The sequence below is a fragment of the Hipposideros armiger genome, unplaced genomic scaffold (assembly GCF_001890085.2).
Source record: "Hipposideros armiger isolate ML-2016 unplaced genomic scaffold, ASM189008v1 scaffold_389, whole genome shotgun sequence".
NCBI classification, from domain to species: domain Eukaryota; kingdom Metazoa; phylum Chordata; class Mammalia; order Chiroptera; family Hipposideridae; genus Hipposideros; species Hipposideros armiger.
The window spans coordinates 56,947-70,747 of NW_017731739.1; the positions used below are offsets into that span (position 1 = coordinate 56,947).

At 38.0% G+C, this 13,801-nt stretch overlaps 1 protein-coding gene across 1 annotated transcript in view; it reads right to left on the minus strand.

Annotated features, from left to right (window-relative positions):
* LOC109393788 (kinesin-like protein KIF6) overlaps positions 1–13,801 on the minus strand; it is a gene marked incomplete at its 3' end in the record, with an annotated part of 146,162 nt that overhangs the window by 48,571 nt on the left and 83,790 nt on the right. Inside the window, exons 4-5 of the mRNA XM_019663381.1 lie at positions 13,021–13,168; positions 8,105–8,214 (exon numbers count right to left, since the gene is read on the minus strand). Of these exons, the coding sequence (XP_019518926.1) occupies positions 8,105–8,214; positions 13,021–13,168 (258 nt within the window). The remainder of the gene's footprint in view (positions 1–8,104; positions 8,215–13,020; positions 13,169–13,801) is intronic.

A 13,801-nucleotide genomic window follows, 5' to 3' on the forward strand; every position in this document is an offset into this window, starting at 1 on the left:
CACCAGGAACCAAATCTGCCAGCACCTTGATCTTGGACTTCCCAGTCTCCAGAACTGTGAGCAATAAGCACCTGTTGTTTAAGCTACCCAGTCCATGGCATTTTGTTATGGTAGCCAAGCTAACTAAGACAAACTCCTAACTAAGACATTTCTGATATTGCGAATGATGTCTTTCCATTGGCCATTCAGAGTAGCAGATGCCAGCTTCTGTTTTGTTATTTATTACTCCCGTGAGAGAGGCTTTGGGTAGAAGTGTGTCATTTTCAGGCTGGAAAGGCTCTCCATTGCCTCTGCCGTGGTCATTGGCAATATTCCATTTCTCCAGGAAATAGTCTCTGGCCAATCCATGGTGGACACAGAGTGTGCCTTACCATCACTGGTCACTTGCTCAGATCATTCTGCAGGACAGCATTTGCAGTTTCAAAGAGGTTGCCTCTCAGTTGTGTCGGTAATTGACTCAGTTGAAGAAAAGACTGAAGTTAGTTTTAACTTTGAGATCTATGTTTATAGGCCCAGGAATCTCTTCAAATGCTCAGTGGGGCCAGAACAATTGGGGTCAGAAAAATAATACAAATGAAAAGTGTAATGAAATAGGTAAGAATAAGAACTAATGGATGCATGCTTCATCTAAAGGCATTAGTTTCAAAAATTTTAATCATAAAACGTATAGGCCAAACAAAGCAGGTTTGGGGCTGATACAAGAAGGGCCCAGAGCATAAGTGGAAGGATTGGCTTCCAAATGGGCCTTTTCTGAGACTAGAGGTAAGCAGGTGAGTGGGAATGCAGTGAGAGGCAGGAATTTGAAGAAATTCATATTTCACAGCTTCCACATTCTCTGAGGTAAGGTTACAATTGGCTTCGAGGAGAATTGGGGCAGGTAGTACTCAACTAAAGAGCTAGACATTGGATACAATTATTGTGAGGAAGGAGAGGAAAAGGACTTGGCACATAAAGACATTACTTAGCAGGCTAAGGGCCCAGCTGAGGTTGGAAGCCATAATATGTCAGAGTGTTTCTCCAGCTATCTCTGAACCCCCAGGTTGAAATCAGTGTCCTCCCCATGCCCTAAGAGAACCCAGAGCATTTTATCACTTAACTGTGTAAGATGAAAATGATCAGTTTATAAATAAGCCTGTTCTGTTAGACAAGAGCCCTTTGAGGTCAAGAATGGGTACTCTCAGAACCTTGCAGAGTGGCTGACACACAACAGAGAGAGCTGAAATGAACTCAAAGCTTTGGTTCACACAAGAGGTTCCAGAGGCCTGAAGAAACCCAGAAAACCACAGTTTGCTCAAGGCTCAGATGGGACGCCAGGATACAACACAGACCTCCCTAACGGTCTGGTGTTTCATGGACTGAAGTTGATATTCTGGTCTATCTTTTAGCAGGCATGGAATCTTGGCGAAATATCACACAATCACTGTGAACCTCACTTTAGTCATGTATAAAACATGGAGTGTGATGCCTACTTCCTTAAATGAGATAGGGTATGGAAGGTCCCTAGCAAAAGGACTAGCATACAACAGCTGCCCGTCTCCCTCACTGGAGAGATTTCCCCGCTGTCTCTAAAAAGAACTTTCCCTGGTGAATGAGGAGAGGGATTAAGATAAATCACCTGTGGTAGAATCACCTGGGAAGCTTATTCAAACACATTGGAATTTTCTGGAGGTGAAAGCCAAGAATCTACATTTTTAACCACCACCCCAGGAGATTCTTACACCTAGTTCAATTTCAAGCAATTGGATTATGATGTTTTCCGAGTTTGCCCCTCCGTTTTACTCCCTCCCACCGCCACCTAAATGGCCCTAATAACTTTGTACCATTCTCTCAGGGTCTCTCTGACTCCCATCTATTTCATTCCAGGCCTACACACTGCTGACTGACTTTTATTCCCAAAAAGCAGTTGCAATCAAAAGAAATGATTGCATATCATGATAAATGATAAAAAGCAGTTGCAATAAAAATATTCAAGGGCTACACCTTGCCTGCCAAATCCTTGCATTCATGTCTTTCCAGTCTTAATGGTCTCGCCTACACTCCCTTACGACATTCCAGTCAAACAGGTCTATTAATTATCACAGAATAAGCTCTACACTTTTCAACTTTCCTACCCTTGTTTCCACATCAATGCCACACTCCACTGCCCCAAGTCTGGCTCCTCCCCTCAGGGACAATTTCATGTGTCATCCTCTCTACGAATCTCTTCCTGATCTCATGACCTGATGTGATTTCTTTCTTCTTGAAGCACTTGTCATTCTTTGTGCCTCTCTTATGATGTTTTTCATATTCCACTTTAAGCTATTTTGTACCAGTTTTACCTACTCTGTGAGTTCCAGGAAAGTAGCAGACTATATTAATAAACTCAGTGCCTAGCACAGTGTGTGGGATGGAGTTGGAGCTCAATAAATGTTTATTGACTAAATGAATGATTCCACATGACTAGTGTAAGCCATGAGGGCAGAGGCTGTGCATTAATCTTTTTCTGTAACTCCTGCAGCACTCAGCAGTGTTTTATATCTGGTAGGTATTAGAAATGTTGTGAATTAAATTTAACATCTGTCAACTTTTTTTCCCGTTTAATGACAAATTATTTAAAAAACACAACACAGCGAAGATTTCAATACTAGATGCTAAAGTTTACTGACTTTTTTGCAACAATAATAACCATGATAATCTTTGGAACCTTAAATGGAATATGTTTCCCTATTTAGGAATACTAAAATTACACTAAAGTGACTATTTTCCCTATGGTTGAGACCAGCAGTTATACTGTTTTACTTCATGAGACATACTTAGAGTCCAGCTATATTCTTTTTATAGCATATGATATAAGGAGCTTTCAAAAATAGAAGTTCTGTTTTCATTTAAATGACTAAATACAGAATAGATGTAATACACATATGTGCATATATACATACATATATATATATATATATATATATATATATATAAATCTACAGCCAGTTACTTTTAATTAAACTCTTTATTTTGTGATAATTATAGGTTCATTTGCAGCTGTGAGAAATAATGCAGAAAGATCCCATGTGCCCCAACCCTGTTCTTCCCAAGGGTAATATCTTATAAAACTGCATTAAAATATCACAACCGGAACATTGGCATTGATACAATCTATTGATCTATGTGATGTCCCAGTTTTGCTTGTATTCGTGTATGTGTGTGTGTGTGCACACGCGCATGTGTGCAGTTAGCTCTATGCAATTTAATCACATGGGTAGTTTTGTGTATCCACAGCCACAGTCACGATAGAGAATCATCCATCACCACAAGTATCCCACATTGGCCTATATAACCACTCCCACTTCCCTTCCTAACTACTTCAACCACTAATCTGTTATCTATTTCTAAAATTTTGCCATTGAAAAAATATTACATAATTTAAATCAAACAGCATATAACCTTTTGAGATTGGCTTTTTTTTCACTTAGCATAATTCCCTGGAAATTCATCCAACTGTTAAATGTATCAATAATTCATTCATTTTGGTTGTTTTATTAATTAAAGGTCCATAGTTTACATGACGTTCACTCTTTGTGTTGTAAATTCTCATAGATATGAAGAACAGATTGGTGGTTGTCAGAGGTCAGGGTGGGAGGAATGGGTAAAGTTGCTTTTGTTTTTTAGTTTAAATAAGTTGAAAAAACCCCACAGGGTTTCTTAGAGAAAGGCTGATTCCAGGTGGGGGCAACAAAGATATAGGTAAGTCTAGGACATTTGTGCCATAATGCAAACAAATTTTCCAAGACTAATGGGATTTTATGACAAGGAAACAGAGGGTACCTTGAAGGGACTTCCAATGGCTTTTTTTTTTTTAATGGCTGATAGATTTACTAAGAAAAAACAAAACTCAGTGGGTTTTGACAAATGCATAACGTTATGTATTCATCATTGTAGTATCATATAGAATAGTTTCACTGTCCCAAAATATCCCCTGTGCTTCATCTATTCATCCCTTTATCCCTCCCCTCCTCAACTACTGGCAACCACTGACTTTTTGCTGTTATTTATCATTCTAATATAACTTTTCAACTCATTTGGTTAAATACCTAGGAACCATGATTGCTGGACTATATGGTAAGACTACATTTGGTTTGTAAGAAACTAGAAATTGTCTTCCAAAGTGACTGTATTCCCACCAGCAATGAATGAGAGTCCCTGCTCTACATTTTTTGCTAGCATTTGGATTTTCCTGATTTTTGGATTCTAGTCATTCTAATAGGTGTGTTGTGGTATTTTTTTGTTTTAAAGAGCAACTCCCTAATGAAAAATGATGTTGATCATCTTTTTATATGCTTATTTGTCACCTTTGTCATCTTTTTATATGCTTATTTGTTACTTTGTTGCGGTATCTGTTCAGATCTTTTGTTCACTTCTTAATTGGGTTGTTTGTTGTCTTATTGTTAAGTTTTAAGCGTTCTTTGTATATTTTGCATACAAGTCCTTCATTATTAGATACTTGCTTGGTAAATATTTTCTCTCAGTCTTTGGCTTGTCTTTTCATTCTCTTAACAGTGTCTTTCGCAGAGCAGAAGTTTTTAATTTTAATGAAGTTCAACTTATCTACTTTTTCTTTCACATATCATGCTTTTGGTATTGGATCTAAAATCTCATTGCCAAATGACTATAGCAACATTTGCAAAAAGCAATCGACTTTAGTCTGGTACCCTGACATCATAGATAGAAAGTCCACGGGTAGTCTATAGGCAAATGCTACTGCAACTGAAAGAGAGGTAGAACTTATTACAATGTAAGAGAATAAGAAACAGAACAGGTAAAGTGCATGTGACAAGAGCATCCAGCATGTGATTTGGGGGGAGCTTTGTCACTCAGTAGCAAGAAACCTGTTACTGATGGCAGTTACTGTACAATATGAAAATGACCTTGAATTTGATTTTACATGGTTAAGCCAAGTATAAGAATGTGGAAGGGATCAAAGGTGTATATTGCCATTGTCCCTCAAATGGATGTCTGCAAGAGGGAACCAAGGTCAACAGACATTTTGCCTACTATTTTCAGATGGTGTTCAGAGTGTTTGGGACATTCATGACACAACAATGAAACCAGTCAACCAGACAGATAAGACTTCAGAGTTAGAGCTTGTCCCAGTTCAAGAGTGTGTGAAACCAGACTAACAGTGCACACTGTCAATCCAAACCAGGTAGCAAAAGTCACATTCCATGATAAAGAATTATTTATAATCTTAGTAAGAGGCAAACCCTCTAAAATCCCCAGAAAGCTAGCATACTCAATACCAGTCAAATCACATTATCCCCAGACCAAAATACTACGCAATTCTTGAGTTGTTCTGGAATTTTATAGTATTGAATATATTTGAAGTAAATAAGTCTGGGATATGAGAATCTTCTTTCTTAATGGCATTTTTATTTTAGTGAGATTTTTGTCACGTAACTATAGTTCAAAATGTAAGAATAAGAACATCTTTTAGACCACCCTGTGTGCGTATGTAAGCACATGTGTGAGCACGTGTGTGTGTGTGTGTGCGTGTGTGTGTGTGTGCGCACGTGTGTGTGTTAGTTCATTGAAAACACCTGTTTTCTAACTGAGGTCACTTCTGACTTGAGTCAGTGAACTCCTCCAACACGAGGACAAGGCTACTGGAGAAAAAGCAAGAGTTTAAGTTACAAAACTAGCACCATCTATAGAGACAATCTGACCAACGTTAAGACCCATTACTAAATGCTGGCATGCTGGGGAATGCAAAAGCATAAAGTGAATTAAGGCATTGTCCTTGCTCTCAAGAGACTTAAGGATTTTTTCTAGGAGGACAGTAGAGAATACCTAAAATACTGCTTATGGGTATTGAAGGGGAGAAGAGTCACCAAATAAGTTCTATCCAACCTTTGAACTCTAGACATTGGAGGTTGGAAGGTTATTAAATATTATATAATCCAATGCCCACATTTTATAGACAAAGAAAAACCCAGAAAAATAAAAGAATTTATCTAAGATTGCAAGGTTGGGACTAGACCCAAATTTCCTGACTTCTAATCAAGTGCTCTCTCCTCTGCATGACACTACCTCTCAGAGCTCAATGGACTTTCCTCATTTCTTGTTCTTCCCATAGTTAGGCTGCGACTAATCATGTCAATTAGACTCAGATTCATAGAGTTCATGTTATTTTCCCTTTACACTCTCCTCTTTGAAAAGTCGACTTCATAGTTTTTTCATAGTTTTACTTTAACAGATAATTTAAAAAAATATTAAGGACTTACATTGGTCTAGGGAGAGACTACCAACTCAAGTAAGGCATACTTCCTGCCTCTGAGGAATGTACTGTAAATGTAAACACCGAGTACAGCATTCTCAGGCACCAGCGCTGTGTGTGTGAAACTCATCATCACCACCCAGTCCAGTTTTCTCATGGAAATCTTTTTAGGTCAATGACACCTTAATTCTCCATGCTCCCTGGTAAAACCCTAAAGTTATTTTTGCTGCTCTGTCATGAAAGTGACAGTCTCAGGTTTTTTAATCCTCAATCTACCATTAGTTGATTAGTTTTGAAACCCTGGGCAGGTCACACCTTCTGGGTTCACTCTTCTCAATCAGGAAAAAGAGGACAGCACCAACTTGCACCTTCTTTCCAAATAAAATCAAATTCAAGGTGGGGGCATAATCACTTTCTTTCTTTCTTCCTTTCTTTTCTTTCTTATTTATTCATCCGTTTGTTTGTTTGTTTGTTTGTTTGTTTGTTTGTTTTTGCATAGCTCTCAGATTTATCCCTCCCCCTTCATGTTCATCATAACCAAGCCCTTCATTTCTGGGTTATTGTTAAGCAGGCTTCAAGTTCTTCCGCGTAGATGGGACTTGGTAAAAGCAACTTTAAGCAAGATTAAGCCTAGAGTTATGTAGGTCCAAAGGGAGCTAGAAAACTAGTTAAGACACCTGTTGGAATGGAGATCAATCTCCCAACAAAGCCTGTTGCTCAAGTCCCTTAGAAGCTACCTTCAGTTGGCGTCTCTGCTTTTACGTCACATGGCTCCTCGGCACCGGGTCTTGCCGCCCACACCTTCATGTCTTTCATGTTGGTTCTTTTCCTTCCTGAGGAAAGTTTTACCTTTTTGTAAGTTTAATTCCAACAGTTTCTTTAAGGCCAATTTCTTCCATGGAGTCAGTAATTTTTCCTTTCTCTTGTTATACAAATACTTAATAGTATCAACAATAATCTCCTTTTCTAACTTCCTCTAATGAATACTGTAAGCATAAAAGTGATGCTATGTAAAAACATTCATTCAACATTAATAGAAGAATGCATATAAAGGTGGTGTAAAAAGTATAACTTATTTTCTTTATTATTCCTTCTTATTTCCTTTACAAATTAAACCATTGGTTGTTGATCTTTTGGGGAGAGGATTGATATATACTTTTGTTTTAGAATATTTAATAAGAATATTAAAACGTTTTCTTGGTTCTAGCATCTTCTGATATATGAAGATGGCTGGACAAAGTATATGAATTGTTACCAATTAAGATATGACTAATTTAGGCAGACATTCAAACATGCAGTGAGTAATGTTATATAAATGCTGGCAGGCTAACTTATTCCATTATTAGATAAGCGCTGAAGACTATTTATAGTTCGGTCACGAAACAATCAGGGCCAATCTTGACCAAATGATTGTCACTGTGAGTCTTAATAATAGTAGAGAAAGATTTGGGGAAAACCTAAAGATTTATTTTCCCTCTTTCAGATTCTCTTATTGCTGCTGATTTCTAATTTGAATACCTTCTTCGGAGAAAGGCCACAATTAGAGGAGTTAAAGGGTTTAATGTGGCAAGAGGAAAGTAGTACTGTCATATCCCATCAATCCTCTCAGCACCCAATCTCTGAGAACATTCTCTGCACTGTCTTGTACCAGCTCCAAAAGTGATTTTCCCAAGAAATGGGTTTTAAGCAATTTCAGTGCCTATCAGTACTGAAAAAATATCCATTATATTACGAAAAGATTCTGTTAAGCAGCATTTGTTAATTACAATGGAGACCAGAAACATGCAAAGTTTCAAAGAAAACAATGGAAGGGAACATCTGAAAGCAATTTCCCCCATCCTTTGTTGTTCTGCTACTCACGGCAAATCTTCCAAACTGGAGGCTTCATGCCTTGGATCCAACAGATCATAACCACATTCATTGTAGATTTCCAAGTAGGAAATGTGCGTTGTGTATATTTTGCTGGTGTCCTGATTGGAAAAGGAGAAAGACATTACTTAATGGCTATAAATAACAATCCAGCTTAGAGGAAGATGAACACACTTATCACTGTAGTTTCCTCACAGTTTCTCTCCTTTTCTCTTTCACTTTGTATGGTTTACGTTTTCTGTTCGTGACACTTTCAAGTTGCCAGCAACCATACGCATGAAGCTTTTTTTTTAAAATAGCCAATACCCATGATTACAAGCAACTTCAGCCTGTTATTCTGTATTGGTTCCATGTTATACATAAAAGTCAATATACACGTACAATGAGCTGACTTGGTTGCAAAGCTGTATAACACCAGTTTTCACTTTCAGACAAAAAAAATTACTAAAGAAAACTTACATTCTGTGAATAGTCTATTCATAATAAAAAACAAACAAACACAGAATTTTTACTTTGGTTTAAAAGCTTCAGTAGCAAAGAGTTTCCATCTTTGATCATAATTTTTTAACTTTGCTAATACTCAAATTTTCAAATGATATAAATAGATAACTACATAATGGGAAGTGAATTCCAGAGGACAGAAATAGTTTAGATCAACCCGGTAAGAGTGGACATTACCAGTTCACGGCCTACACCTGACCCATTGGGTATTTATCCTGGCCCAAGTGGCAAATCAGGGATGTTCAGCTATTGAGTAGAGAGAGGTATTTTCTCTGGCTCACTGTCGAAATGCAGTGACACAGACATCAATGAAATTAGGATAGAAGTCAAGAGGACTGGTCCCAGTTTCAGTTTTGTCAACAGACAAAAAGGACCCACTCCCATTGGGGTGGAATAAAACAGTGAATTTCTTCAGGTCTCAAGGAAATTCCAAGTTCAGTTTTCAATACAAAATATCAACAGCACCTTCTTCTTGTTCCTCCCAAAATATAAATTCTTCCATTTCTGTACGTGCTATCCAGCTTCTCATAAGAGGAGAATATATTTGTGTTTGTGGCAAGAAGGCCGGTAGGTTGTCAGAGTGGCTACTCAGAGAGGATTTGCTTCAGATGACCTTCCTGATTGATTCTCATCCATATCCAAGACAATCCACTTAACAGGTGTTCTTCAAGGAGAGAGAGGACCAAGTCACAGAGATGGGGGCGGGGGAAAGCAGCGGCCTGTGAATCCGAAGCTGGAATCCTAGTCCTATTATAATAGCTAGGAGCCCCTACCACATCAGGCCTCAGTTTGCACTCATTAAAGTCAGAAGCTGGATAATGAATTCCTACGTGTTCTTCAGGTTAAAATTAATATGATTCACTGTTCCAGAAATGGCTCAAACTATCCAAATAAAGATACCACCATTTCATTAAAACAATGAAAAATTAAGGCAACTCTGAGCCAGCACACAACTATAGTGGAACGTTCAAACTACAGCTGAAATTTCATGTTCTGGTGTCTGTGCTGGCGACAGCATGGACCTAATCTCTACAAATCAAATGTCTCCCAACTAAAGGCTGGGAATCTTACTGACGTGGGTGCCTCTGGCTGCTTTCTCTGCAAATGATCTATCAGTTACATTAATATCCTGGTTTAGTAAAGGCACCATTTCAACAGAATCCTTCGGGTTGAAGTTTGGCTCAGTGCAGGTACCAGAAACTATAAATACTTAGACAGACTATGTGGCCTTCAGTCTTATCCAGCATTTCCTAAACTATCCCTGCAAATACTCATGGGAAAAACTGTTCCACGGTCAACACATACGTACTGTTGCTCTCTGGAAGATTCTCAGAGCACATTAAGGCCATGGCAACCTCCTGAGATCCTGTTTAAAACAGCATATTTCTAAAACTTATCTGAACATACCTGAAATACTCCATACATGATGGTTTGAGGTTTTAGCACATAGCTGTGAGCTCATCTTAGCATCAGACAAAAATCTGAGTTTGAATACTGGATCTGCCATTTGGAAGTGAGTGATCTTGTTCCCTTATCCTCAGTTGTTTAACCATAAGAATGAGGATAATAACCCTTAACTTGCAGATCTGTTGTGACAGAGAGATAGGGTCCTGCATTTAAAAGTCCTACCAAAAATGTGCGGCCTGTAATAGGCACCAATAAATTGTTGCTATTGCCCCTGTTATGATTATTATTGCTGTTGTTTTTATTATTTCTAAAAGCTTTCAGATGGAGAATTCAGTATGTGAATATACAAAGAAAAGAACGGCAACAAGAACAGCTAACTTGTATGTCCATCTGTGGTGGAGAAACTCTCTTCTTTCAGAAATAAGAAGAAATCATAAAAAGTCAGGAAAATGGCAGGCCCCCTGCCCTGAGATGAGAGGGACGACGCCTTCGGCTCCTCCGGCTTCTGCGTTTCCTGGGCTTTTATTGGAATACGTACTTAAAACTCACCGAGCTATGTGGCAAGCTACCTTTCCTTATTACCCTTTCTTTAGTGTTTAGAATTGCCAGACTCTAATGTAACACACATGTTTGCTGCAGACAGACTTTGCTCCTGCCCCAAAACAAGTCTGAACTTCACAATACTCAAAAATAATGAGCAGTGATTTCTAAAATAAATGGACTCAATTTTCTTCTTTTGAAATCATTGAAAATGTGCTCCTACCACACTCACAGGCACTTAAAGACCCAATATATACTGGCTCTTAAATTATCTTGAAACAAATACTTTGCATAAGTCAAATGCTTCCTTGAAGAATTCTAGAGAGCTCCACCTGGCCCTCTAAAGCAATCGACTGGGGACATCTGAGTACCTGTCTGCATTTTTCAGCTGTACAACGTGGACAAACTTTATGATGCACTGCAAGTCGTTTCTGACTTGTTTTGCCACAGTTACAGTTTGATTCTAATCAATGTGCTGTGCCCCATCATGGAAATTTACAAAGAGCTGTCCTGCATGTAAATTGGCCTGATGGGCTCTCTCAAACCCAGGAAGTTATTTAGAATCATTCAGAATGAAACGGGGTTTAGAGTAATGTCGCTGACAAACAGATATAAAACAATGAACCCAACTGATAGTAGGAACTTGGGAGACATTTGGGCTTTCAGAATTGTATTTTGGTAACCACAGACAAAATTTAAAAAGAGGCAAATACATGTTCTATTAAGAAAAGGTTGTTTATTCTTTTTTCACTTAATCAGGGAAATTGACTTTGTTTGTTCTGAGTTTCAAAGGATTCTTTGAAATTGGTCGGGGATCATTAGTCCATATGTATATATAGTACAGTAAGTCCTCACTTAACATTGTTGATACGTTCTGCAACTTTAAGCAAAATGGCCTATAAAACCAATGTTACCATAGGCTAATTGATATAAACAAGAGTTAAGTTCCTATGGCAACTCATCAATGTTATAATGAAGCTGTTGAACAAAACAACATTATTCAAGGACCTGTTGTATATGGATAGTAACAGCTGTAGTAATAACCATCATGTACTGAGATCCATGATGTGCTGGGAACGGGACAATTCCTTCACATACTGAATGCTCAGCTCTCGCAGCAACGCCACAAGCCTGAGACTGAAGTAGCTGCCCCAAGGCCACATGTAGTGGTATACTTTCTCAGAAGCAGGTCAGTCTGCATCGATTTCAAGAAAACAGGCCACCACAGTAGGCCACAGCAGCAAAAAAGATTAGAAAGTATATTCCCAGTTTGTGAAATCTGGGAAAAAAACAAAACAGCTAATGTCAGAAATAAATGAGTAAATGAAAAGAAGTGGTTTGGATCCAACAGATACACTATACTCAACCCTGTCTCTTCCAAATTTTCTGGCATGCAGAGTTGGAATGTCTGAGCTAGTGAGAGATGAGCTGAACTAATGGGTAATTGCTACTTTATGGATGAAAATTAGAATTATGCAGATCTCAGCAATTTCTTCTCATCTTTGCAACTTAAAATGCAAACAGCACAGAGTCGAGAAATTTTGGAATGAGTGTTACACTGACCTAGTTAGGAAATTTGTTATACAGAATTAGTACAGCCGAGAAATTGTTGGAACTAGCAGGGATGCTGGATATCCTCTAGCACAATTCAATCCCTACTTTCATGGAGGGGAGGACTGAAACCCAGAGAAGTGACTCATTGTAGAGAATTTGTTTAAATACAACCAACAAAGTAAAGTCACTCTGGGATACAGAGGCAGTGGATGTAGTGGTAAAAAGCACAGAGTTTTGCATCAGACAGACCTGGGATCGAATTCCAGATCAGTTACATACAAGGACCCAGAGATAGATATTTAATCTGAGACTCAGTTTTCTCAACTATAAAATGGGGATAAGGATACCCACATTGTTGGTTGTATTATATGTTGCATTAAATACTGGTAAAGCAACAGGCACCGGAGCCACACAATAAATGATGCATATACTGTAGAAAGGGAATTCGACTTTATACAAATACTAATTGCCATAGGGTTTTTACCCTGGTAAATTCCTCTGCACTTCTATTAAAAGTGTGATAAAGGAAGAAGCACATCATCCTATTCAGTGGTTTAGCAGCTAAAATTACAGTCTGTTTGGCAAAAGGGCATTCTTCTGTTTCTTAGTGAGGAATGGAAGGTATCAGTTGGTAAATGTGTTATCTGTTCTTTTAACCTCCATTGTGTATCAGAAGAAACTCCCTTTCAGCTTTTGCTGAAACAGCATCCCTTTAATTAGAAGCACCTTAATTTCCACTTTTTCAGCAAAATCCCAAACTTCTCTTAAATGTAAAGGACAGAGTTATTACACAATAATGCTTCCTCATTTAGATATCATATACTATAATGCCACAATGTTTTTTTTGCCCACAGTACAATTCTGCTGAGTTTATCAAATAAAAAAATGAACTCACAGTTGCATACCTTTTGTAACTGCTCAAAAATGTACGACAGTGTCCTTGGGATAATGCCTCTGTCACTGTAGCGCTCCGCCCCACCGGTGATGGTGAATGTCTTACCGCTGCCCGTTTGCCCATATGCAAAGATGGTACCATTGTAACCTGCCAGGACACTGCAAAAAGAAAGGGCACACTTTTGGTATCAAAACGGCTAATTGTATTAAATGGCTCATATTATAATAGCAACCTGATTCACCACTATTGAAAAGACACCTATACAATTATTTATACATGTTGAGTGTCTAACTGGATTTGCTTTTTTATCCAGGAGCATCAGCACGTGGATTGTTTTCTCTAAAAAGGACCTGCAATGAAAATGGGGTCTGGGCATCTTAATATATTATTTTAAAATTAGGATAAAATTTTTATTTTAGAATGGTTTTACATGTGCAGAAAAGTTGCAAAGATAGTACAGAGAGTACACCCCGCCCCTAGTTTCCTCTACTGTTAATGTTTTACATTAGCATTGTACATGCCTCACAAATAATGAACCAATATTGATATAGTATTACAAACCTGATTAAATTTTCCTTGGTTTTTACATGTCTTTTTCTTTTTTATATCTTTACCCAGATATAATTGACATATAACATATACAAGTTTGAGGTTTACAGTGTGATGATTTGATATACACATATATTGTGAAATGATTACCACAATAATATTAACATATCCATCACCTCACATAATTACCATTTCTTTTGTGGTGATAACGTTTAAGAACTACTCCCTTAACAACTTTCATA